Source organism: the organism of the source record quoted next (genome assembly GCF_019968955.1).
Source record: "MAG: Porospora cf. gigantea A chromosome Unknown PgA_NODE_62_length_49703_cov_349.895, whole genome shotgun sequence".
Taxonomy (NCBI): domain Eukaryota; phylum Apicomplexa; class Conoidasida; order Eugregarinorida; family Porosporidae; genus Porospora; species Porospora cf. gigantea A.
This window is the reverse complement of record NW_027151804.1, coordinates 27,458-49,703: the sequence shown is the minus strand read 5'-3', so window position 1 is coordinate 49,703 and position 22,246 is coordinate 27,458. Positions and strand designations below refer to the sequence as shown.

At 55.4% G+C, this 22,246-nt stretch overlaps 13 protein-coding genes across 22 annotated transcripts; 4 read left to right on the top strand and 9 right to left on the bottom strand.

The window, feature by feature from the left end:
- Positions 1-62: 62 nt before the first annotated feature.
- Positions 63-740, top strand: KVP18_003514 (uncharacterized protein; the record flags this gene model as incomplete). The annotated part of the gene is made up of 1 exon (XM_067955315.1): positions 63-740. The coding sequence occupies one exon, from the start codon at positions 63-65 to the stop codon at positions 738-740; it is 678 nt and encodes a 225-aa protein (XP_067807268.1).
- A 43-nt stretch (positions 741-783) lies between these two features.
- KVP18_005211 (uncharacterized protein) lies at positions 784-1,758 on the top strand (the record flags this gene model as incomplete). The annotated part of the gene is made up of 1 exon (XM_067949603.1): positions 784-1,758. The coding sequence occupies one exon, from the start codon at positions 784-786 to the stop codon at positions 1,756-1,758; it is 975 nt and encodes a 324-aa protein (XP_067807286.1).
- KVP18_003513 (uncharacterized protein) lies at positions 1,752-3,242 on the bottom strand (the record flags this gene model as incomplete). 2 transcript variants are annotated; one of them, XM_067955314.1, is made up of 2 exons in its annotated part: positions 1,804-1,918; positions 1,948-3,242. In XM_067955314.1, the coding sequence occupies 2 exons, from the start codon at positions 3,240-3,242 to the stop codon at positions 1,804-1,806; spliced, it is 1,410 nt and encodes a 469-aa protein (XP_067807267.1). The 2 variants fall into 2 exon arrangements, with proteins under 2 accessions (XP_067807266.1, XP_067807267.1); XM_067955313.1 differs by having other exon boundaries at positions 1,752-3,242.
- Positions 3,243-3,261: 19 nt separating this feature from the next.
- KVP18_003516 (uncharacterized protein) lies at positions 3,262-4,059 on the bottom strand (the record flags this gene model as incomplete). Its single annotated transcript, XM_067955319.1, has 1 exon — positions 3,262-4,059. The coding sequence occupies one exon, from the start codon at positions 4,057-4,059 to the stop codon at positions 3,262-3,264; it is 798 nt and encodes a 265-aa protein (XP_067807272.1).
- A 39-nt stretch (positions 4,060-4,098) lies between these two features.
- On the bottom strand, positions 4,099-4,533 carry KVP18_003504 (uncharacterized protein; the record flags this gene model as incomplete). Its single annotated transcript, XM_067955296.1, has 1 exon — positions 4,099-4,533. The coding sequence occupies one exon, from the start codon at positions 4,531-4,533 to the stop codon at positions 4,099-4,101; it is 435 nt and encodes a 144-aa protein (XP_067807249.1).
- A 25-nt stretch (positions 4,534-4,558) lies between these two features.
- Positions 4,559-5,812, bottom strand: KVP18_003521 (uncharacterized protein; the record flags this gene model as incomplete). Its single annotated transcript, XM_067955326.1, has 1 exon — positions 4,559-5,812. One exon carries the CDS (start codon positions 5,810-5,812, stop codon positions 4,559-4,561), a length of 1,254 nt encoding a protein of 417 aa, XP_067807278.1.
- Positions 5,813-6,566: 754 nt separating this feature from the next.
- On the bottom strand, positions 6,567-8,684 carry KVP18_003520 (uncharacterized protein; the record flags this gene model as incomplete). Of its 2 annotated transcripts, none has more annotated exons than XM_067955325.1 (1): positions 6,567-8,684. In XM_067955325.1, one exon carries the CDS (start codon positions 8,682-8,684, stop codon positions 6,567-6,569), a length of 2,118 nt encoding a protein of 705 aa, XP_067807277.1. The 2 variants fall into 2 exon arrangements, with proteins under 2 accessions (XP_067807277.1, XP_067807276.1); XM_067955324.1 differs by having other exon boundaries at positions 6,567-8,600.
- A 12-nt stretch (positions 8,685-8,696) lies between these two features.
- Positions 8,697-9,737, top strand: KVP18_003510 (uncharacterized protein; the record flags this gene model as incomplete). Its single annotated transcript, XM_067955305.1, has 1 exon — positions 8,697-9,737. The coding sequence occupies one exon, from the start codon at positions 8,697-8,699 to the stop codon at positions 9,735-9,737; it is 1,041 nt and encodes a 346-aa protein (XP_067807258.1).
- Positions 9,738-9,910: 173 nt separating this feature from the next.
- KVP18_003501 (uncharacterized protein) lies at positions 9,911-11,554 on the bottom strand (the record flags this gene model as incomplete). 2 transcript variants are annotated; one of them, XM_067955288.1, is made up of 1 exon in its annotated part: positions 9,911-11,554. In XM_067955288.1, one exon carries the CDS (start codon positions 11,552-11,554, stop codon positions 9,911-9,913), a length of 1,644 nt encoding a protein of 547 aa, XP_067807241.1. The 2 variants fall into 2 exon arrangements, with proteins under 2 accessions (XP_067807241.1, XP_067807242.1); XM_067955289.1 differs by having other exon boundaries at positions 9,911-11,503.
- Positions 11,555-12,124: 570 nt separating this feature from the next.
- KVP18_003505 (uncharacterized protein) lies at positions 12,125-13,072 on the bottom strand (the record flags this gene model as incomplete). The annotated part of the gene is made up of 1 exon (XM_067955297.1): positions 12,125-13,072. One exon carries the CDS (start codon positions 13,070-13,072, stop codon positions 12,125-12,127), a length of 948 nt encoding a protein of 315 aa, XP_067807250.1.
- A 484-nt stretch (positions 13,073-13,556) lies between these two features.
- Positions 13,557-15,294, top strand: KVP18_003500 (uncharacterized protein; the record flags this gene model as incomplete). 4 transcript variants are annotated; one of them, XM_067955287.1, is made up of 3 exons in its annotated part: positions 13,557-14,016; positions 14,045-14,336; positions 14,382-15,294. In XM_067955287.1, the coding sequence occupies 3 exons, from the start codon at positions 13,557-13,559 to the stop codon at positions 15,292-15,294; spliced, it is 1,665 nt and encodes a 554-aa protein (XP_067807240.1). The 4 variants fall into 4 exon arrangements, with proteins under 4 accessions (XP_067807240.1, XP_067807239.1, XP_067807237.1 ...); XM_067955286.1 differs by lacking the exons at positions 14,045-14,336; positions 14,382-15,294 and having other exon boundaries at positions 13,557-14,039; XM_067955284.1 differs by lacking the exons at positions 13,557-14,016; positions 14,382-15,294 and having other exon boundaries at positions 14,134-14,376.
- A 1,256-nt stretch (positions 15,295-16,550) lies between these two features.
- KVP18_003522 (uncharacterized protein) lies at positions 16,551-17,585 on the bottom strand (the record flags this gene model as incomplete). Its single annotated transcript, XM_067955327.1, has 1 exon — positions 16,551-17,585. One exon carries the CDS (start codon positions 17,583-17,585, stop codon positions 16,551-16,553), a length of 1,035 nt encoding a protein of 344 aa, XP_067807279.1.
- Positions 17,586-17,815: 230 nt separating this feature from the next.
- KVP18_003512 (uncharacterized protein) lies at positions 17,816-22,223 on the bottom strand (the record flags this gene model as incomplete). 4 transcript variants are annotated; one of them, XM_067955310.1, is made up of 4 exons in its annotated part: positions 17,816-18,783; positions 18,810-19,338; positions 19,367-21,628; positions 21,657-22,223. In XM_067955310.1, the coding sequence occupies 4 exons, from the start codon at positions 22,221-22,223 to the stop codon at positions 17,816-17,818; spliced, it is 4,326 nt and encodes a 1,441-aa protein (XP_067807263.1). The 4 variants fall into 4 exon arrangements, with proteins under 4 accessions (XP_067807263.1, XP_067807262.1, XP_067807265.1 ...); XM_067955309.1 differs by lacking the exons at positions 18,810-19,338; positions 19,367-21,628; positions 21,657-22,223 and having other exon boundaries at positions 17,816-18,673; XM_067955312.1 differs by lacking the exons at positions 17,816-18,783; positions 21,657-22,223 and having other exon boundaries at positions 19,256-21,520.
- Positions 22,224-22,246: the final 23 nt, after the last annotated feature.

Genomic DNA, 22,246 nt, shown 5'->3' with positions numbered 1-22,246 from the left:
AGAAGCAGTGTAATCGGGTGGAGCCTGTGCCGTCTCAGTCTCAGAGCCATCTGCTGCTGACCATGCAGTGTAATCTGGTGGAGCCTGTGCCGTCTCAGTGTACGAGCCGTCCCCTGCAGACCATGCAGAAGCAGTGTAATCTGGCGGAGCCTGTGCCGTCTCATCTCCTGCAGACCATGCAGAAGCAGTGTAATCTGGTGAAGCCTGTGCCATCTCAGTCTCAGAGCCGTCCCCCGCAGATTATGCAGAAGCAGTGTAATCTGGTGGAGCCTGTGCCGTCTCAGTCTCAGAGCCATCTGCTGCAGACCATGCAGTGTAATCTGGTGGAGCCTATGCCGTCTCAATCTACGAGCCGTCCTCTGCAGACCATGCAGAAGCAGAGTCTGATGGAACTTGTGCAGTCTCAAGAAACCCAGTCCCCAAATCAACCGATGGTGACTCTATTCAGACGTAGAAAGCCAGCAGGTTTTTACAGTCGACTCAAGAACAACCTCAAGCCTCTTCGGCGGGACCCTCTTAGACTGCTCCACACTCGAATGAATCCGAAGCCTAGCTTCGCAAGTCTGATCAACTCCTTCCCCCTGAAAGATGAAGAGCTCCGCGAGGCAAAACCACCAAAACAGCCAGGGAAGTATTGCCACCCCTTGCTGCGAGATCTCGTTTGGAGACATGACGCCACCACAAGACTGATGGGTAAAGCCATAAGAGGCTTTTCGTGCGACTACTATGCGACTAATTAATTAAGCACCCACGTTTGCCTCACTGTGCGTGCACCAATTTCGCATGCCCTCACTTACCAACGCGTACGACACCCGAGTGACCCGTGGCATCCTCATTCTGGGGTTGTTGGGTACTTTACTGGTCTGCACGTTCATGCTCAACTTCGTGCCCTACTGGCACTACCAGGTTATATACCTCCCAGGTGGTTTGGGTGTAGAGTTCAGCTCCGACCTCTACCAGGTTACCCTAGCGTCTGAGTGCAACCCTCTGTGGCATACGGCCCCTAAATGGATCAGCAAGCTCACTGCGAAGATAACGATCATCCCATCCATCTGTCGGTGGCTGGTCAGTGCCTACGACGGTCTCGACCTCTACACCGCGAGCGTCAGCGCTTGTCGTGATGACGCCTTAGGAATCACGGTTCTGCAGAATTCTCTGTGCGACACCATGCAGCGACTGGCGACGGCCGCTACGATTGTAAAGCTGGGTCTGGTTGTCAGTCTGGCGTTCATTGCGCTAGGTATCGTGTGTACGTTCGTCTGGGTCTTCATCCATGGGACGTTGCGTGTGAGGCAGATGATTATTGTGGCCCAGCTGTTCTCGCTGCTAGCCTTGAGTTTGTCGATCTTTTTGGATCGGGTCTTTGGACCTACAATCACGCAAGAGACGTTCCTGTCGCTGTTCTACGCCGCGTTTGTGCTCTTCGAGGAGGCGCCGGCGTACTCCATCCACCTAGGGTTCTTTGCCTTCTGCATCATGGCGATAATGGAATTCCTCTGCTTCCTACTTGTCCCTAGCATCATCAGCGAGAAATTGTGTGTTGATAGCGTTAGGTTCAACAAGCATCTACGGGACCATGAAATCATGCAGGCATTGACGGCAGAGGAGAAGTTTAATAGGCAAGAGAAAATTGATGCGGCAGGAGCTAAAGGAGAGGCAGCGTACCTGGCAGCCGCTTTGGTGGAAGAGGGGGACCGGCTAGGCAGGTTGCATCGAGTTGTGGGGGAGCGAGAGAAGAAGCGACGATGGTTTCAGTGAAATGTCCACTGATCCTCAATTGAATCTAGAATTTCGGAGTACGTGTCACCTTGGGGCCGTTTCAACTTGGCCAGACACGCCACGGTGCGAGGGACTCGCAGAGACAGGCGTTTCATGAATAAAGAGTATCGTGAGGCGCCAGAGTTCCGATGGAGCATCTCTGCTTCCGCCACCATGTTCAGTACGCACGAAAGTCCAGCCGTGCGGAGAATGTAGTAAACGTCAGGCCAGTTACTCTCGAAGGCGATATCCAGGTGCGTACACAGACACCCAACCAACAAGAAATAGAAGTGATCCTGCTTGCCACGCCACGGCAGACCGTTGATTGTCTCAGGAACTGGAAGTGAATTTCCCGACAGCAGGATGTCCTTCGGCTGGCTTGTCAGGGTCTTCCAGTCGGGTCGATCAACGACATTGCGAGTGGCCTTCTCTGCTAGCTTCAGAGACTCTCGGGGCAGCAGGTCGGTTTGGCTGGTGCTGTCGTCGAATCGAAGCTGAACTGCCTCCAAAAACCGAAACGACGGCTGGTTTCGCAACGCCTTCAGCGGCGTGGCTTCAGTGGACTCACTAAGTACACGCCGACCTCTGACGTTGTAGAAGTAGACGTGTATGAAACGGGTCAGTTCGGGATGAAAAGAGTAAAGCTTCTCTATCTCGATGACTTCGCATTCAAATACCGTCCTCGCCAGGTCTATCAGGTCCGAGACGACTGTGTTTCGGGGCAGGAAGCAGACCACGTTCTCTGCTACACGCTTGGCGGAGCGGCACATATCAACGAACTCATTCCTCGCCTGAAAGACGTCTGCTAGGTGGTACTCGCTCCCACCCCACGGAGGGCTCATGAAGAGGTAGTCGAAGCGAAAGCCCTTGTACCGAAACCCGACATCTTCAAGGCGCCTGGATGCTGAGGCACGTTCCGTATCTATAGTCGCTTCCAACTCGCATGCCCAAATATTCATGTCACGTATGTGCAGGTCAACAACATCACCAACTCCGTAGATCCTGGCATTATGGCGCAACATGGCGATTCGTGTAGCCGAGATCTCGACACCAGACGTCTTGAGGCCCATCTTGGCGAAGGAAATCACGTTTCCGCCCACGCCGCAACAGCCGTCCACAACGGTGACTGTAGGTCCAGCACCCCCAGCTCGGCGCAGGCGCCGAGAAAGGTGGTCAGCTACTGCCTCAGGGGTGGTGTCCTCCAAGGCACAACTGTCGTACTGAATTCCACTGTCAAACTTCGAGAACAGGTTGTAGCGCCGATCCCATCTGTAATGGGGTATCTCGGGGGGGCTTCGAGCCTCGTAAGACTGAGTACTCGTCTGTGGTTCGATGCGCTTTCTGGTCGTAATTAGAAACACGCCGTCAATGTTATCAGATTCACTGCCGTCCGTCCGAGTAACCCTCAGTGTTCTGAGTGCCAGGCAGACAGGGCCGGGCTCCACCGCCTCGATTGTCACGCGTACGAGTTGGTCCTTGTCCATGACGTGTATTTCCGATAATTTACGGCAAGACTTTCTCAGGGCACCAACAAAATTTTTCTTGGGAGTTGGCAAACGCAGATAGGAAGTCCGCGAGTAGAGATGTCCAATCCGTGTCGTCCTTTCCGAAGGCAGCTGCGGCTCTTATGCGGTCGTGTTGCGTGGATTTTACGAAGGTGACAGCAGCGTTATGACAAGCGAATGCCAGTAGCGCCTGCCAGGTAGGCACCTCATATTTTGCGGCGATCGTGGTAACTTCTGGGTCGGCTATCAGGGTTCCTGACCCTAAGGGGGAGTAGGCCATAATCAGTATCGACTGCTGTGCGCAGAATTGCCGCAAGGAGAATTGGTTGAACCGAACATGAAGCTCCACCTGGTTGAACTCAGGCTTCTCCAAGTCTGGTTCCCTCAGCATGGCCTCTAGATGACCACTCGTAAAATTTGATACACCTATCCTCTTTACCTTGCCCTCAGCCTTGAGACGCATCAGCTCCCTCCAGGCGGAATGTCGATGCGAGCGCTGTTCAGGTGCAGCTGGAGATACCTTCGCTGCAGCGGGCCAGTGAAGCAGCAACACGTCGACGTAATCAAGAGCCAATCTGTCCAGAATCTTCAGAGCAGCATTCCTAGGACTTTTCATCTCGTAAGGCGAGATCTTTGACACGACAGTGACGTCGGCACGGCAACCACCAGAAGCCATGTATGCGTTTATGGCTCGCCCAACGCCTTCTTCGTTTTTGTAGATGCTGGCAGTGTCCACCCATGTCATACCTGCTCTCAGTGCGACTCCGACAGCCGCCTCGGCCTCTTCGTTTGTCATTCGGTACGTACCTAACCCCAAGACCATAATTGCGAGTTCTCATTTCGAAGCAGCAAGTCTGCGAACATGCATTTGGTTCTTGATTGCTCTTTGGAGGTCCTGCTTCTGGTTGCACAGCTGCGAAATCTTCTCAGTGCTTTTGGCAAGGTTCTTCGCGCGACCCTCCAGTAGTTTCACAGCAGTCGCCACGGAGACTTCCGCATGATACCCGGTGCCGATGTTTATCGTAACTCGGGGGTGAGTGCTTGTCTTGCCTTTCACGTACATGGAGTCGGTCAGCGGGATCAGCATGGGCCGTGAGCCTCGCGTTTCCAGTTGCTTCGCCGCATCACAAGAGGCTTGGCACTCTCGTTCCTTCGCCCGGCATTGCTCCAGCACCTGGGCTAGCTGCTCCAGTTCCTCTTGCGTCTGCTGCTCCACCACAGCAAGTTGGTCGGTTGGGAGAGTGGCGAGCGGCACTGGCTGTGTTCCCATGGCGAATAACGGAGTTTTTGATGGTTCATTCACAGTGATATTTAGAGGCTGTACCCGACATACCTTCTTCCAGCGTGGCAGGCTGTGTGGGGGTAGCGTAATCGATGCCATGAAAGACACGCTCAGTCCATGGCACCAGGTTGTCATGCGAGGCCAACGTGATGGACTGCGGGCCTAGGCTTACCAGAGCGTCTGATCCAGAATGTTCGGGGCGGATCTCGGGGATTGACACCTCCCATATGTTCAGCGATTGCTGCGTGCTCCATTCCGTTTCATCAAGGGCCACCATCATTTCCCACAGCGTTACGATAGGCTTATCAACATGCAGTCTAAAGTACTTAAGAATCTCCAAGGTAGTCACTGGGCACGCTAGGACCACCCAAGCATCGATCTGTGTGAACAGCGGCCAACCTCTCACTTCAGGAAAGTTGCCCACTTTGGCGTCGTTGACGCTGCCGACTGCAACGGTGTACGTGCTGTATCCTCGGCTGCGCAGCAACTGACGAAGTGCAGTACGCGTTTCGTTCAGCCTGGCCGTCGCCAGAGAGGTCACCAAAAGACCTACTCGTTGAGGTGGTCGGAGCTTCTCGATGCTACCCATACGAGAGGAGTAAAACTTAGATAGAGAGGAAGAGCAGTCATTAAACTCGGAGGTAGCAAGATCCAGCGTGCAGACGGAGGCGACATCGGTGTAAGCCAAGCTGAACTGCAGCATAAGAGTATCGATGCTGATCTCCGCGCTGGTGCTGGACCACAGAACTAGCATAGCAACCTGGTCATCTGCGGAGGCGAGCACGAAGCCGGAAGTCTGCTTGACGTACGTGTCCCAACCATGCCCGCCCGTCACCAACTCTCTGGGGAGACGACACCGGGTCCCAACAGGGACTTTGGGCATCGCCGAGAGCAGCAGACAGGGCGCGAAGCACAGCAGATTGTGGCTGGGAGCGTCTTGCAAGACCCTGGGGAGGTCTATCCGTGTGTCTGGCAACACATGGACTGCGTTGATTCCAACACTACGCGCAGGAGTAAAACACGACTCTCCGATATGGAACACGACCTCCGCGTAGTTACGTTGAGCAGTAATCGTATCCACACAGCAGGAGTTGTAGGGGGAGTCCCCCAAGAGGAACAAGCGAGTGGGATTCGGCCATAGGCCGACCTCACGTTGCAGAGCAAAAATCAGGCCTGCATGCCTTGTATCTGTGAACTGCAGTGCAATACCGGCGTCGTCTGCCTTGCAAAGAGATCGCGTCTTTTTTACGGCTGCGAGAAGATCCATAATGACTGAATTCTGCAGGGTGGTCTTAGTGGCTGGACCGCCATGCAGCGGGAAATCGTCCGTTGCCCAGGTTCTCCGTCGAGTGCTGCAGTTGTCGAACTTCGACTGCGTGCTGCTGGAAGCGGACGACTTTGAGCAGCGGGAGCATGGTTTCGACTCCGACGCGTGGAAAGCAGCTCGCGGCGCTCTGCTCGATCGGCTGCGCTGCATACTGCAGCCGCGCCGGATCGTGCTCGTCGTAGACACGTTCCACCTGTCGTCGATGCGAAAGCAGGTGGTGCAGGCGCTTGCTGCCTCGCCGGTTACATGCACCTACCTTCCAGTCGTCTGTGACGCTGGCGACGATGTCTTGATGACGCGCTGGCGTGTGCGAACGCAACGGGTGTCGGTGCCAGAAGCTAAAGTACTGGATATCGCTTCACGAATCCGGCGCGAGTTCGCTCTGAGCCTCGCGATCGCTAGGTGCAGCCTGGTACAGTGGGAACGCAAGTACTACGTCGTAGCGATGTCTTATTGTCGAGGACTCTGCGAACTTCTAATGATATGCAGATCCGAGGTTAACGTCGTACACCCCCCGGAGAAGGGGCGCCAGGTCACCATCACGAGAAAGGATATCATGGAGAAACGTCTGCGATGGAACGCTGCCCAAGCTGTGAGGGCAGGATTCGGCGGCAGCATGGTCGCACGCCTGAAGAAGCAGGTGCGGCTGGACCGGTGCTCGTGCGATGCTGACGTGGACCGCGCATTTGGTGGTTTAATCCGCCGTGCGGCAGAGAGCATTGGTCAGAATCGAGCGCTGGATAGCAAAAACTCGCTCGACCTCAACAGAATGAGGGAAGGGAGCCTTGTGGAGCTGGTCCATGACAGCTAGAATTTCAGTTATCTTCTCCTCCAGTATAGACTGTAGGACCGCGACTGCTTGGTCGGCTATGGCATTTGACACCTGGTCCACCGGACTGAGAAGCAGCGTCAGCAGTTGCAGCGCTGCGCGTGGAGAATGATTGTACATGCGCGATGGAAACAGCAGATGTTCTGTAGTCATGCCGAGATCAGCCATCAACGCCAGCTTGACCTGCTGCTCCTCGTCATCGGCCGCTGGTTGAGGCAGCGACAGAGTCAAACTGCTGCCGTCGGGGTAACCGGTATCACATTGTGAATACCCAAAGACGGAAGGAGGCCCCAGAGTCGCGGCTTGCGGGCAGAAGCAGTAGTAGCGAGTCATCTCCCAACTCTGGTGAGGTCCGTAACTAAGGAACACCTGCTGATTCGCCTGGATGAGAGCCGGACTTCGAACCGTGAACACCCGAGTAAGTTTCATGTGCTCACCGCGCAGTACTAGTTCACTACTGGATCTGTGAACCAACAGCGGGTGCTCCAGCTGGCCGGCGGGATGGTGGTTGAACATATCGATCATGGGCACCACCACCGTCAGCTTCCTTGGAAGCCATAAGAGCACTCGTCCGAGACAAGTCTCAGTCAACACCTGCTGAGGGATGCTGTACGGATCGCTTTCCTCCCCCGTCATCATTTCTAGTGCTGGTAGCAATGGATGCGGCGTCGGTTCCTCCGATAGGTGTGGTCTGTCTTGAGCTAGCAAGGCAGCTACACTGGGAGTTTCAGGGGCTGCCGTATACAGGTCGTCACTGAAGAGCCCTCGAGTGGGTTTTGCCACAATTGCCGGTGGGGGGGGGTGGTCGATCTCGAAAGCGCGTGACTCTAGAATCCATTTTGCCCAGAAAAATAGAGAGCTTGACATATGCGGCGCAACAAACACCTCAGGCCACAAAGGACACAGCGTTTCCAGGCACCACTCTCGAAAAACCTCAAGGCGAGCCTTCGTGTCAACGACTTCGGATCCAAGTCCAGCATGAGGGACGCTTTTCAGGTGGTCATTGTCCACCAGAAGGTAGGACGGCTCCATGCCGGGCTCAGGTAGCAGGTCCATCCATCGCTTGAAGCGCTCAGGCAGGCGGCGACGAATATCAAGGATGTAAAGCAAGAGGCACATTTCGGGTTCGACAACGAATCGACGGCCTTGGGGATGTGTGGACTTGGTCTTCGCGGCCCAGAGCTCCTGGCCCGTCGTCGTCTCAAGGTGCCCCCCAAGGAGTGTGCACGCGACTTCAGAAAACGCAGGGTCACAGACCGCTGCCCATAGAGAGATGGTGGAACTCTCAGGTACCGTCACGAGAGGCTGTCCTGCTGGGATGTCCTCCCGAGCGAGCACCCCTCGACCTGTGCTTTCGAACCCGTGGAGCTCAATGGACGACGACCACTGAGCCTGTAGGGGGCGGGCCGCAGCCTGCGTGTCCGGAAAGTCGGGACCACCCAGGATCTCGGAGCTAGAAGCCCGGTGAGGAACGCCATGGAACTCCTGGAACTGCAGGATTTCCTTGCGAACCGCCTCCAGAAGGCCTTTTATCGCAGCCTGGAGGCTGCTCGACAGAGTAACGTCCGCTTTCAACAGCGAGCGAACCACGCTATAAGGGTAGCAAAGGGACCCATGCGGTGGTAGCAGCGAGAATTCTCCGTAGATGAAATGCAGCGAGAGACTCAGGATTTGGGTCGCCTCGAAGAGCGCTTTCCGATGGTTGGATACGTTCGACAAGGCGAGGCGCTCCGCCTCAGCTAGCAGCTCCTCGCGAGAAGTCTGTGGGTCCAGCTCCTGCAGAATGTACATGTCCACGTCGGTGAGGAACCAGACGCGAAGCCAGTCTATAAGCTGCGCAGCTTGGGTGTCAAGCGTCAGCGGAAACCTGTCCTCAGACGGAAGGCGCCACTTCTCCATAATCTGCGTCTTCCATGACAGGCGTGCGAGGCCGGAGTGTGCGTTCTCCGCCGGCAGCTTTGGCCTTGGAATCCAAAGCGTCATCTATTGGGGAATATGAACGAGTTGGTCCGCAGAGAAAAGCAGCTGGTCTGGAGGGAATTTACTGGGTACAAGCTCGTGGAGGTTCTCGGCAAAGGCACGTACGGCATGGTTTACAAGGCCATTCGACAACAAGGAACCACACAAGACTTCGTCGCTCTGAAGCGCACATGCCTCACGGAGCAGCTCAAATATGGCGTTCCAGAGACCGCGCTACGAGAAATTAGCATCCTGAAGGACCTTGATCATGAGAATATCCTTCGCGTGTCAGGTTTTTCCTGCACAGTCAATCGACTGTATATCGTCTGCGAGCTCCTAGATCTCGACCTTAAGCAGTATATGAAGAGCCAAACCGAGTTGCCCGTCTCTGCTGTGCGAGTGATCATGACTGGTATTCTGCGTGGCCTCGCCCATTGCCACGCCCATCGCGTCCTGCACCGCGACATCAAGCCCCACAACGTTCTGGTTTCGGCCAACCTGGACCAAGTTAAACTAGGCGACTTCGGGCTCTCAAGGGGTGCCTTTCCGCAGGGCCACGCTCTGACGCAGGAGGTGGTGACGTTGTGGTATCGGGCGCCAGGTCTGCTGCTTGGCGACAGTGCCTACGATGAGAGCATCGACGTGTGGGCTCTCGGCTGCGTTTTTGCAGAGATGCTGGTTGGGTATCCTATCTTCGCTGGCGACTCTGAAATCGAGACTCTTTTACTCATATTCAAAGAACTCGGCACCTTGCCTCCAGCCCTCTGGCCAGCCCACGCCAGACAGAAGGCCGACTCATTCCCGCGTCTTCTGCGCCCTGACACTCCATTCGGGCAGATCGATGACAGCTGCAGCCGGGACCTGCTCTTGAAGCTACTGGAATACGACCCTGCGAGACGAATTACTTGCAAGCAGGCTCTCGAGCACCCGTTTGTCACTGGAGTGCCAACCATTCCGAGTCCACTCTCCCTGCCTACCTTCGAGGAGATGCTGCACTCAGAGTTCCCCTTGTACGCGCTGCAAACATGTCTGCCATTGCAGACGGCCCGAGCAGCTGCCGTCGAGTCCAGTGATTAATGTTGTCATCTTGTCATGCCTAACGCTATTGTTCTATGCCATCTGTGGGATCCCGCTCCCAACTCTTCTACATTTCACAAATCGTTTTTGTGTTTCTCTAAGCCAGCGTGTGATACCGTCGCCAAAGTCACGTCGTGGACGGTGTCAAACTCCTTGTCTTGAAGGCCCGCCATTCATCCTTTTTCCACGGCTTCGATTTGACATTTCAGTGCTTCTTGTTTGGATGGCGACAGACTCCTAGCCTTGAAGGTCCACCTTTCATCCATTTGCGTCGTCATCTCACCAAAAATCGGCGGGTTCGTCTTTACAATCAAGCGTTTCTTGTTTGCGTTCAGTTCTTTGTACAACGGGGCGTGGTCCGACTTGATCGTTTGGAAGAAGATTCCGCCTCGGGTCCGGAGGTGGCCTTGAGCGTCACGGCCGTTCCCACTAAGAAAGACAGCCTCCGACTTGGCCACCGCCGTAAGCAAGTGATGCAACCCTAACGTCTGCAGCAGGTAGTAGATTTGGGGCTTCTGGTGGTTGAAGTTCTCCTGGAGGTGGCAGCAAAGCGTGCCCGTCAGCAGCCGCATCAGCTCAATGTGCTTGTCCGATAAGGACAACTGGCCGAATGCAGCCTGAGGTGAGGCCGACGTTTCTGCGAAGCAGGCGTCTTTCATTCTTTCACCATCGCTGGTCATCCAGTTGGGGTTGTCGACTTTCTCTTTGAAACGAGCAGTGCGATCCACTTTCTTGGCCAAATGTGACGGGATGCAAATGTTTGAGTGCTGCGGGGCACGTTTTAAAGAGACACCCCGCAAAAAAGGCAAGTCAAACCGATTTCGCAATGCCTTCAGCGGTGTGGCTTCGGAGGATTCACAACGTCTATGCCGACCTTTGACATTGTAGAAGTAGACATGTACGAAGCGGATCAAGTCGGGATGAAGGGAGTACAGCTTTTCTATCTCGATGATTTCGCAACTAAAAACCGACCTAGCAAGCATAGCCAGGTCCGAAGCTCTCGTGGTTCTGGGCAGGAAGCAGACCACGTGCTCAGCAATGTCCTTAATGGCTTGGAAGATATCCAGGACTTCGGATTCCATTATCCAGTGGTCGTAGGTCTTGTATACCTCACCACCCCAAGGAGGACTTACGAAGGCGAAATCAAAACGCCGGCCTTTGAGCCGGTTACCGATGTAAGGGGGAAAGAGACGTTCGGCGGGGGTCAGGCTGGCAGCCTCCTGGGCTATGTCGAGCTTGACATTCGCAGCCCAGGTGACAACATCAGCTGAGATAAAGTTAATTCGGTCCTCCACCCCGTAAACCGCAGCGTTGTGTCGAGAATCCTCCAAGCGTTGAGGACACAGCTCCACCCCTGTTGTCTTGAGTCCAGCCATCGCCAGCTGGATGAGATTGCCGCCGACGCCTGAACAGCAGTCAACGACCGTTGGCGTTGCCGACTGACCTCCGATACGAATCAGTCTCTCAGCGGCGTGTGCAGCGACCGCCTCCGGGGTCACCTCCTGCCAAGCATTAGCATCCATACGAATTCCATCGTCAAAGCGGGAGAAAAGCTCCAGCCTCCTGCTACGCCACTTGGCGGATATCTCATCTGGGGAATCCATCTTCTCCTCTGACAGCTGTCGCCTTGGGATGGAGACGATCTGCACGCTGGTGGACAACACCCCCACAGCGTCAACTCGGGTCTGGTTTCCTATCAAAAGGGATACTGGATCTGGATCGACCGCCAATAATGGCACTCTGGTAAGTAGTTTTGTAGGATCCATAAAGCCTCGAGAATTCGTGATTTGGATGGCTCTGGAGATTCGAATTTGCATTCCTCCTCCATTCCATGAATCCGTAGATTTTGGGCGCGTTGACACAAACTCGGATTCGCTACGAGTCAGGTTAGAGTCCAGAATACGGCGAGGCTAGGCGGTCCACGTAACAGCGCAATCGTTAAATATTATGGAGAAGGTTCCACGCCCCAGCTACGTCGTGACTCCGGGTCCGTCCCACGTCTTTAACGCCCCGCTAGGTTCCGTGCACACTCACACCCGTGCTGGTGGGCCCCTACGACCCGAGAGAGCTGCACGCTATGCTACCGATTTAGGGTATGTGAGCAGCGCAGGCGTTCATACTCTGCGAATATCCACTCCAAGCGTGGAGATTGACATCACCGCTGATACACTCCCAGGAATGCAAATTGCTCCCTTCCCTGGCCAGTGCCCTCACGAGGCCATGTCCTTCCCAATGCATTCCACTATGGTTCACGTCGACCACAAGCAACACTCCCTGAGTACTTGCAAGCGGCCCGCCCTGTGCCCGCGGCCGGGGTGTGAGATTGTTTTGACGAAGGCGGAGACTCTGGAGATTGAGGAGGACGTCCTTACGCCGAGAAGGCTGACTTACGCGGAGTACTTGGAGGGGTCGTCGGACTGAGTCTTCTCAACCAGCTTGGCCGTCAACCATTTCGTGTTTGTCAGAAATCTCAGCCATGCAGCAGTCCACACCGCTTCGTCGTCGAAACTGAACTCTATGGGGTAGTTGCCCACGGTGTTGCCAATCACTGCGTAGGGTGGTGAGCCTTCCACAGTGTCGGCGAGGATCACAAAAACGTCCAGCAGGGCCTCAAGGCCCGCGTTAAAAGAGCTTGCCGGCGAGTTTAGCCTCATCAGACTGCTGTCCTGCCAGTACAGGGCGAAGGCCTCCTGGGTCGACCGCTCCCCGAACAGCTTCGAGCTGGATCCACGAACCACCCTTATGCTGGAGCGAGATCCCTGGGGCTGGCACGTGTACTTATCCAGACCGGCGACGCCTGTGGCCTTCCGAACCAGACAGTCGTACAGGTGACAGAGGAAGCCCAGCGCTCGGTTCACCTCGAACCAGGGTACCTGGTCGGCAGCGCCTGTTGGGCGGCGTCCGATCCGACAGCTGTTGATGGTGCCGAATGCGTCAGTCTGCCAGATGTGGAAGCCTTCATTGAGCACGCTCATGCTTAGAAGCGACTGTAAATGCTGCGACGTGATGCAGAGCTCGACGTTTTTTTGGTGGAGCTGATACTGTAGATCGGAGCAGCAGGGATCCGCAACATTAGCGGGAACAGGCGCAGGCGTTTTGACGAACGCTGCTTGCCACTCCCTCATGTAGCCCTCAAGATCCACGTTTTCAGAGAACTCAGATTCCGATTGCTCATCGAGCTCCTCGTGGTCCACCACCACCAAGGGAGGCTCCTGCTGTACTAGTGGCAATAGTTTCAGACAGCACTCAAAGCACACGAGCTCGGCTAACCTGCGGCAGTCGTCAGAGAGGTCGTCCGATGGCTTCTGGGCGCCGCCACAGTACACGCAACTCATAATCGCTTCTTTTTATCTTTGAGAAACTGCTCTCGAGGCGAAATGCCAGGCTTCCTGCTAGACAGGAACGTTACGCCCTCGATCAAACAGAGAACTGAGGAGCCTTGCAGAGCCTGCTTCAAAGCGTAGCGGGGGCCTGACCTAAGCGACGACGTAAACCCAGTCAAGGCACCTGACATCAAAGCGTTAGCAGGGTCCTCGCGTTTTCGCCCTTTCATCAGTAGACAATCAAAGGCAGAGAACATCCCACCCCAGACTGCGAAGCTGGTGGCTAACGTTGGGCTTTTAACTCGGACTAATCCTTCGAACGCATTGCGTTTCTGCCCCCACTTCGATTGCAGCAGACCTCGAGATCCGTACCACATCAGACCACCGAGGTAGCCCATAATCCAAGCACCTCCCACTTCCTCAATGATGCGAAAAGGTGGAGGGTCTCGACTCACGTCGCGGTTCTCCACATTGTTGGACATTATCGCGAAATAGAATGAGTAGGGAGGTAGAAATTCTTGAGCGCTACCTCCGCAGGCAGGAGGATATACTGCAGCGCCAGGCAAGAGCACTAGAGCTCCTAGAGTCGACAATTCGTCGCTCGCACTCGCGGAAGCCGGTGCTGGTGTTGGAGGATGGGCAGCTGGCGGCGCCATGTCAGACGGAGAGACCTAACCATGAGATGCCTCTAGGATCCTTCGCCTCGTACGACATGTCGTCAGGACTTTGGATCCCTCACAACGACGACGACCCTTCGGTCGCTGAGGAGCTCGACGCTCTGAACGACGCCCTCGCTCGGTCTCCTCCCGTGTCAATGCCACCACGAGACTTCGAGGGGCAGAACGAGACAGTCATTCCTGATCATGCTTTCGACCGGCTGCACCTTCTCTTTTTTTTCAAAGCTACTCTGATGCTGTTTATCCTCAACCTCGGGCACGAGTGGATTGTGGCTCTCAGTAAGCAGCGCCCCTTATCGTAATCCAGCCGTTGTATTCCTGCTCCACGCGCTACGGCTTACGGAGCCGCTGGTCTGGCTTTTCCGCCACATTCAACGTCGTGGCCGTGAACGACCCATGCAAGTCGTGCTAGAGCAGCTGCAGCTGGGCGTGCGCGAGGAGAGGGCGCAACAGGCACTGCACAGTCTTATGGGACAGGAGACGGAGGTACCAGAAGACAACACGCATGACGCTGCAGAGGATGTCGCCCTCCCTGTCTCCAGGTGGTGGTGCTTATTCTATCAGACGGTTGTGATGTTCGGGCTATCACTTCTTCCTTGGTGGTCGCCTGACACCCGCTATCTCGTCAATGTTCTGTGAAAAAGGCTAATAATGTCGACCCATGCCGGCGAGGCACGCCAACGAGCTGGAGCCGCCTTTACACCGGACCAAGAGCGCTTAAGTCGGTCTATTATCAAGAAAACGAACCTGTACGACGTCCTGGGCTTGGGCAAGGATGCATCGGACGACGACGTCAAAAAGGCCTATCGCAGGTTGGCACTACAGATGCACCCGGACAAAAATAAGGCGCCGTGTGCGGAGGAGGCCTTCAAGAAGGTCTCGAAGGCGTTTCAGGTGCTCAGTGACACCGAAAAGCGACGCCGGTACGACATGACGGGCTCCGAGGATCCACAGCCGGAGCAGGCGTTTACGGCTGCCAACGAGGCTGAGGCGTTTCAGCACCTGTTCCAGCACGTATTTGGTGGCGGGTTTGGCGGCCCATTCGGAGAGGTCTTCGTGAACGGCCGACGAGTAAACCGAGGTAATTTCCGACGGCAGGGGCAGGAGCAGCCACAGCAAACACGGGGTCTACTGAACGTGCTTGTTCCCTTCCTGATTATGCTTTTCTTCAGCTGGATAAACAGTGGGTCGTCGGAACCACGCGAACCATTTTCATTTCGGAGGACCCACGATTTTCCCCATGAAAGATCCACCCGATTCAACAGGGTTTCGTTTTTTATTCCTCGTAACTTTGACTCGCGATTCCCCCCGAAGTCCACTGATTTGCACGACTTTGAAGTGGCAGTGGAGCTACACTTCTACAACCAGCATTGCCAAAGTGAAAGGGAATTCCTTAGGTCTAAGGTTCTGTGGAGCCGAAGCTACGGATCGACGAAGGACTACAACCAATGGCGCGAAAAGTTTGATAACGTCGACAAGGACAACTTCTACTGTCAGAAATTCGGAGACATCAAGAACCACTACCCATCGGTGTGGAAGCAGTGGAACAGGAAGTGACCAGTTCCGCCAGCAAGACAGTGCTTATTCCCTGGACTGTGTCGAGGCCGTCTGTGTGTAAGTGGTCGACTATCTTGACATGGGGTTGGACGAGGGCGCTCTCGATTATCAGACAACCGGCAGCACGCTGGAAATCTTGGCTCAGCATTGCATCCACGTCCGCCTCTGAGAATGCGTGGTCGACACTGAATGAAGCTGTGCTATGAGATGTAGCCCGCTTCCGAGTGTGAGTGTTGACTACACATATGGAGGACACCGCGTGACCCGGGAGCTGCGACCAGAGAGCTACCATTCGTCTAGCTTCCGTCTCATCGCTAGGCTTCTCTAATATCTCCCCGCAAACAACCACAATAGTGTCACTGGTGATAAGGATACCCTGAGGTGACAGGGTAAGAAGGGCGTCCATCTTCGCGTCAGCCAGCTGCTCGACAAGGGAAGCCGCGAGTGACCTCCACTCTGCGTTTCCTTTAGAGGTCCCTGACCAACTTCTGTCTCCTATTTCTAGTTCGTCAATTTCCGGCGGCACCATGACGTTCACTGAGTACCCTGCTTTCTCTAGGATGGCGCGTCGCGCAGTTGACTTCGAACCCAGACAGACATTCATCGAATATATCGGAATATGGGAACATAGAACCACGCACAAATACACAGGTGACGAGCTCCGTAGCTCGGAATGGACACGAGTTCTGATGTAGCGTCGCGAATGGAAGACGTAGTTGCCGGCGATTATGTTTTTTTCGCAATACATCTTCTCTTGTTCTTAGTTAACGCATCGCTGGCGGCTGTTCGAATGCGCGCCTCACCTCACTGCAGGGCGAGCGTGCATTGCGTAGAGATCACCGATCCGGCGCCGTTTTGCCCCACTAGAGATGCCACGCTGCAAGGCAACAGCTGTGTTCAAATCATCAAGAAGCTCGTGCGCCTTAGAACCTCGTCGTCGAGTGCATCGGGTGTGAATGCTTTGAGAAGATCAGGTGCCTGGATCCCAGCGACGTCGATGGCGCTGCGGTAGTCAACGCCGCTACTGTGCCAACCAGCGACGAGGCAGAACCTCCATTGGAAATCGACGAGGATGTCTCCATAAGCTGCGTGAAGAACCCAAAGGGACCGATGGCGCAGTCAATTACGGAGGCCGCTGTGATGAGGGCTCAAAGGGAGGGACGCCCTGCAGGTGCAGAAAGCCAAATGAGCCTTAGATGTGAAGGATGTGGTGAGTTCATTATTGTCAGATGACGCTGCTAGTTGTAAAGCGTGTGTCAAACATAAGTAACTCGGGGTTTGACAAAGGGAGGATACTCTCGAACGCGGCTGCACCACTGTAGCTGATCCGACACTGTCGAATGGCCTCCAGACAGGTTGATGGACGGGCTCGTGCAGCCTGATGTGAATTTCTGATCGAATGTGGGAATACACCTTGGGCGAGGTTCGTGATTCCGACCGATCACTCTCCCGCGCAAACTCTTTAAGGGGGTCTTTGGTTGGGACTCTTGAGCGATTTCAGTGGACTTGTGCACACTAGGCAATGCAGCCACTTGATCTAGTAATGACTCGAACTGCTTTCCCTGAGCCACCGCAACCGCGTACCACATCTGGATGGTGTGTGCTGGCATTCGTTCTCCAAGGATATGTGGGTCAGTATCGGCTATGAGGCAGCAGTGGTCGATGTCGGTCATCAGGGCGATGGGTCTCGTGGCACGTGGTTTAGATGGACAGGGCGCCTGAGGGTCTTCAGTGAACTGGCTGACTGGAGGGCATTCAGACGTGGGGGATAGGCAGTCAGCGTAGGTGTCGCCAGCGGTGGCGCTCCCAGAGAGCCAACTTCCCACCCCGACACTGTCTGCCAAGTTTAGCCTCGGCACACGGGGTCGGACTGCGGGTAGAGGCACATGATCGCTCACAGTGTCGGAAGCGTCAGAGGACCGGGGGGTGGTGGTGCCGATGCTGGAGGGGAGTGCCGAACCAGGCTTTTCCAAAGCGGTGAGGCGCTTCAACTGGAGGCCGGTGGAGTTCGGGAAACCAGCGTCGAGACGCACTGGGCAGAACCGAATGCTCTCGGGTGGAGGGAGTTGAGGCTCCTGCATTCTCCAGTCTTTGTAGACTTGCAGGAACTCCAACGTCCAACCATGGGCCAGCATACTACAACACATGAAGAACGCTGGGCACTGGTGGAGCTCGTTAGGGATGGCATGGCTTTCTTTCACCAAGGATATGACCTTGTACAATGCCGTGAGGTGTTGGCAATCTTCGCCCGTGCAGTCAGGCAGGACGAATGCAGCATGTGAAACTGGCATCACAAGAACTAGTGCACACAGAAAGGCGCACACACTCACTGGAGCCGTTGCTATCCGACAAACTCTAACATCGACAACCTGTCCCAGCCAACACCCAGAGCGGCAGCAGCAGAGAAGATGCAAGGTCGAACACAGGTCGAACACATAAAAGCGAGTGTGATTTTTGCTCAGACTGGGTGGTGGCTATCTACAGTAAAGCTATTTCATACACGATGTTGATCAATAACAACTCAATCGGAGACGACAACGGGCTTAGATATCAGCAGCCAAACACGCGAGCTCAGCGGGCAGTCACTCCTTTGGGCCTGCGGGTTGTAGATGGAAGATCCATCATAAGCGGCGTGCTTGTCGAAGACGACCTGCTCCTCCGATGGAGGCTCTAGCGGCGTTGACGACGCCATTACAAGAAGTTGGCACCGGCACGTTTTCTCCAGTGTCAGCTTCAAAGGGATGGACACGCATTTTGAAGGTAGGAGAGGGTGGCTGTAGCTGGCCGCAAGACCGTTGAGCAGCACATCGCCTTTGCTCACGGTGGTGGTGTCGACGTAGGCACGGGGTGAACCTGCCAGCGTCAGGACCCCCGGCGAGTCCACGATGACCAGCACGGTGTGGATCGGCACGCTGCCGGTGTTCTGAATCAGCAGCTCGGTACGTTTCGGCGCTATCTTCTGCTGAGCCCCCAAAGGCCATTGCCTCATCAGATACGAAATGCGTGGGCGCTCCAAGGATATAGTCAGCGTAAGACGGTAGTCTGGCAAGTATGAGCTCCACTGCTGCAGAACGAGAGGCTTGTGCAGAGGGCTGCCAGGGATTTTGTTCACGAAGGCCACTGCCTCCTCTGCGATGGCCGGAGGCACAGCGCCACCAAGGGCTCGTCGGCCTGCGCAGTCACCCAACACACCCCAGTATCTCCACGCGTTCTCCTGAACGCCTGAAGCGTCGAGCGCCGTAACGAGCATGGAGGGGGGAGGTAACGCCGGACTGTAGAAGACGGGGTGACCCACAGGAGCCAAAGGTTCATGCCGACGCAAGGGCCCCGCCACAGTGAGCGGCACACGGCACGGGACAATGTGGAATAGCGTCCACATCAGACTCGTGAAGACGACACGCCCACTTTGGTTGAACCGGGCGTAGAACCGGATCTTGCTGGTCGCATAGGGACTCAATCGGCAATCGAAATTGAACACCTCAAGAGGAGCTGTGTTACAGGCAGCACATTCTCACGGTTGGAAGCTTTGGGGTTCGGAAACACTTCTTGGTGGCCTGACGCGTGTATAAAAACTCCGGAGAGGCGCATCTTGTTGCAGTCCAAGGGAATCCCCAGGGGGTTGCATAACAGAAGTTCCACGGCGGCAGCGCTTCCCACTCCGCCTGTTCGAGGTCCAGTAACATGTAATCCGTGAAACGAGGGAAAGTTGTCGAACAGCGGCGCGCCGGACACGGCCTGTAGAGTGGGCCCTGGGACGACCTGAGGCAGCAATTCGGCCCAAGATTGCTCATGACGCCGTATTATGTGCGATTGTATCTTCAGCTCCATCTCCTCTGCGGCACTCAAGTTCTGCCCCGTCACTGAGAAACTACGACGAATCAATCGCGTGACCGCCTCTGCATCGTGTGGAACATCGACCGTCGTCGACGAAAAATGACCGCGCTCGCTCTCGGGCGGCTCGTCACCTTCCAGCAGCACAGACACAAATACCGAGGGCGCGTCCGTCCGTCTCATCACTATGGGTACCGACAGTGGCACATGAGTCTGTGTTGTATACGAGACGTCGTCTCACTGTCAAGCCCAGAGTCTTGCAAACAAAGAGAAGCTCCTTCATATGTATCTGGTCTCGGTTGTTGGGATCCTTCAACATGCCAAAGTGCGCTGAGGTGGCTGCCAAGTTCAGCAGCTCGAGGAAGTGGACCAGGCTTGCAGGGTTCAACTCCGACGCGAATGCCTGCCGTGCCATGGTGAATCGCAGATGACTCAGTATTGCCCTCCAGCAACCCGTCGTCTGCGTCATTCCCCTGGGGTCATGGGCCAAGGCCACTCGCAGCGGTACACGGCGTCGACCGACCGAATCAGTGAACTTGCCAGTCATGAGTTCCACACATGTTTGGGCCACCAATGGCAGGGGAGCCGACGCAGAGGAAAAGTAGGGCAGTACAAGGTTAAAGCATCGCAATGAAAGGTCCTTAAGACCGAGCTTGTTGTAGGTGTGACCGGCAAAGATGAGGTAGAATAATGACTTCCTTCGCATTCGTCGAACGGCAGGAAGCACTGGCGGCATGTCGTGAGGTAGAGCCTGAATCCAGTGAACCACGGAGGTGACTCGACCAACAATCTCCAGATTGAATGAAATCCGTTCCAAGAGAGTGGCCGAGACGAGAGAGACGGCTTTCGCTACGAAGTCCAAGGCGTCAGTCAGGATCGCAATACCCGAGACGAATAGTTGAGTAGACGGTTGTAATGCTGATCCGTCCTGCTTCAGCACATCGCCCGTGTTGCGTAGTAGGTTTACGAAAACTATAAGCCGTCGGTGCGCCGTCTCACTCCAGTTGAAAAATGCGACTCTAAGTAGTTCGGCAGCCTCGTCCACCGCAGCTACGCAGGAGGCGAGTTCCCGCCGCACAGACAAGCCGCCTTGGCTGGGGAGTGGCGGCTGGTCAGCAGTGCGGGACCCTGGAAGGGCGTTCAGCGGTCTGAACTGAAACAGCGCCAGAGACGGCCGGTGCGTTACGAAACAGGTAAGAACATATGAGGCCAGCATGTGGGAGCGCAACGCCATCCGTGTTAAGAGCGACGACTTCTGCAGCTCCTTCACAAATGGGGTGTTCTCGAAAAGTGTCGTGGCGATCAGTGAAGCAGATACGTTCTTCTTGGGCAGTCGAGATATGAAGTAGGTTGACTGAGTCAGCAAGTCGGACACAGAGGGAACCGTGTGGTCCATGGCGACGAGTGAGTCGGAGTACTCCTTGTGTGCTTGGTTGAACAGCTGCTCCAATTCGCGGCGTGACGACTCCCCCGCCATGAACAGACATACCGCCGTCAGCTCGAAAAGAAGCCCGGTTTGTGGTCCAGACTGCCTCTCCTCGTTGCCGGCGGCCTTGTAGACCTGGGCCGCCCGAGCCCAGTTGTCCTGCCAAACCAGCAAATCCCCCATGCTCACTGCTTGCTGGGCCTCCTGGCTTTCAGAGTAAGTGCGGTCGTGCGGCGGCCCCCAGTTAGACACTAGACCCTTAAGCTGGGAGCGGAACGTTCGTTTGTCTAAGGACACGGCGTCCAGTTGCTCCGTCCTCCTCACCAGGGTGGGTATCACCGTCCTTTTTAACAGCCGGCGCACAAGGTGAAAGATGTCTCGCAACTCGCCCCATCCCATACGATCACAGAGCGGCGAGAGGTCCTGGACATTCAGGGTAGGATACTCTAAGGGAGATGTGAAGGTCATAGGGTTCTTAGGGGAGGATTGCGACAGTTGGTGGAGTTTCGTCAGGCTAGGAGGTCTGACAGGGAAGCAGGAAAGGAAAAACGACTGAATGCATTCCAACGCGTCTGTGTCGAGAGATGTGTTCTTTGCCCCAATCTTGAGCAGATGGCAAGCCGAGGGAGGTAATATCGACGAAAGAGTATTGAAGGCCTCCGTGACTTCCTTAGCAGACAGAACAGAGTTGACTTCGTCGTGTAACAATAAAAACGAGCGTCCAGGAGTGAGTGTCGACCCTGTGAGTGCTGGCGGAAGCCCCGCCATAAGACTCTCGAAGCATTTTTCGGGGTGTCCCTCGGTGTGCAATGCCCAAAACTCATCCGTCGTGGACACAAACACCACCGCTACAGGCGTCTTGAGCCCGAGCTCCACCGTAGAGTGCAGACGCTCGAACAAGAGAGGGTACCAGGGCTCCTCTGGTAAGTCTTGTGAGTGTCGCGAGTCGTTGAGCAGCCCAGGCGACATGTCGACGCTATGGGTCTGCACTGCGATGCCCTGCGGACTCGCCACACAGCCTGGTACTCCACTCCGTAACGGAGACCGTTGGAATGTCAGCGTTCCTCGAGCTGCAGCCTGGATAATATCCGCGCCCTCAACTCACTCCTGGCATGCTCTCGGAGGTGCTCGTCTGCTTGATGCCAACCCCCTGGACGGATGTGAACGGGAGAAGGCCCATGCACGCTGGTGGCTTGCCTTTGCAAATGGAGCTCCGAGTTACGGAGACCCGGGAGTGGAGATGGTGCATCACGTGAAGAGCATCTCCGTCCTTTAGGAGGTTGTTCGTGGTTTGGTACTCTGCCAGATCCACGAATTTCACTGAATGCAACTTGAGGCTGTGCTTCTTGTAATGCCCGTCGGGTTCTTTGCCGACATCGAATTGATAGAGCGCTTTATAGCACCGCGCTGCTTTTTCCAGGCTTGGATCGAACGTGTGCCGCATCCGCAACTGTATGGGCAGCGTGTAGCCTTCCTCCTCGTCGTCGCCATTGACTATTCGCGATGAAAGCCCAAACGGCCTGAACAAATCTGCTGGAGACATACCTGTGGCCTGCTGCAGAGAATCAGAGGCGCTTTGGGTCGCAGATACCAGCACAGACGGAGCATAAAGGAAACGAATGAAGTCTTCGACGTCTGCCTTCGACTCCAGAAGCCTCGCTGGCCCAAGCATGACTCAAGTATTAGACTATTAAG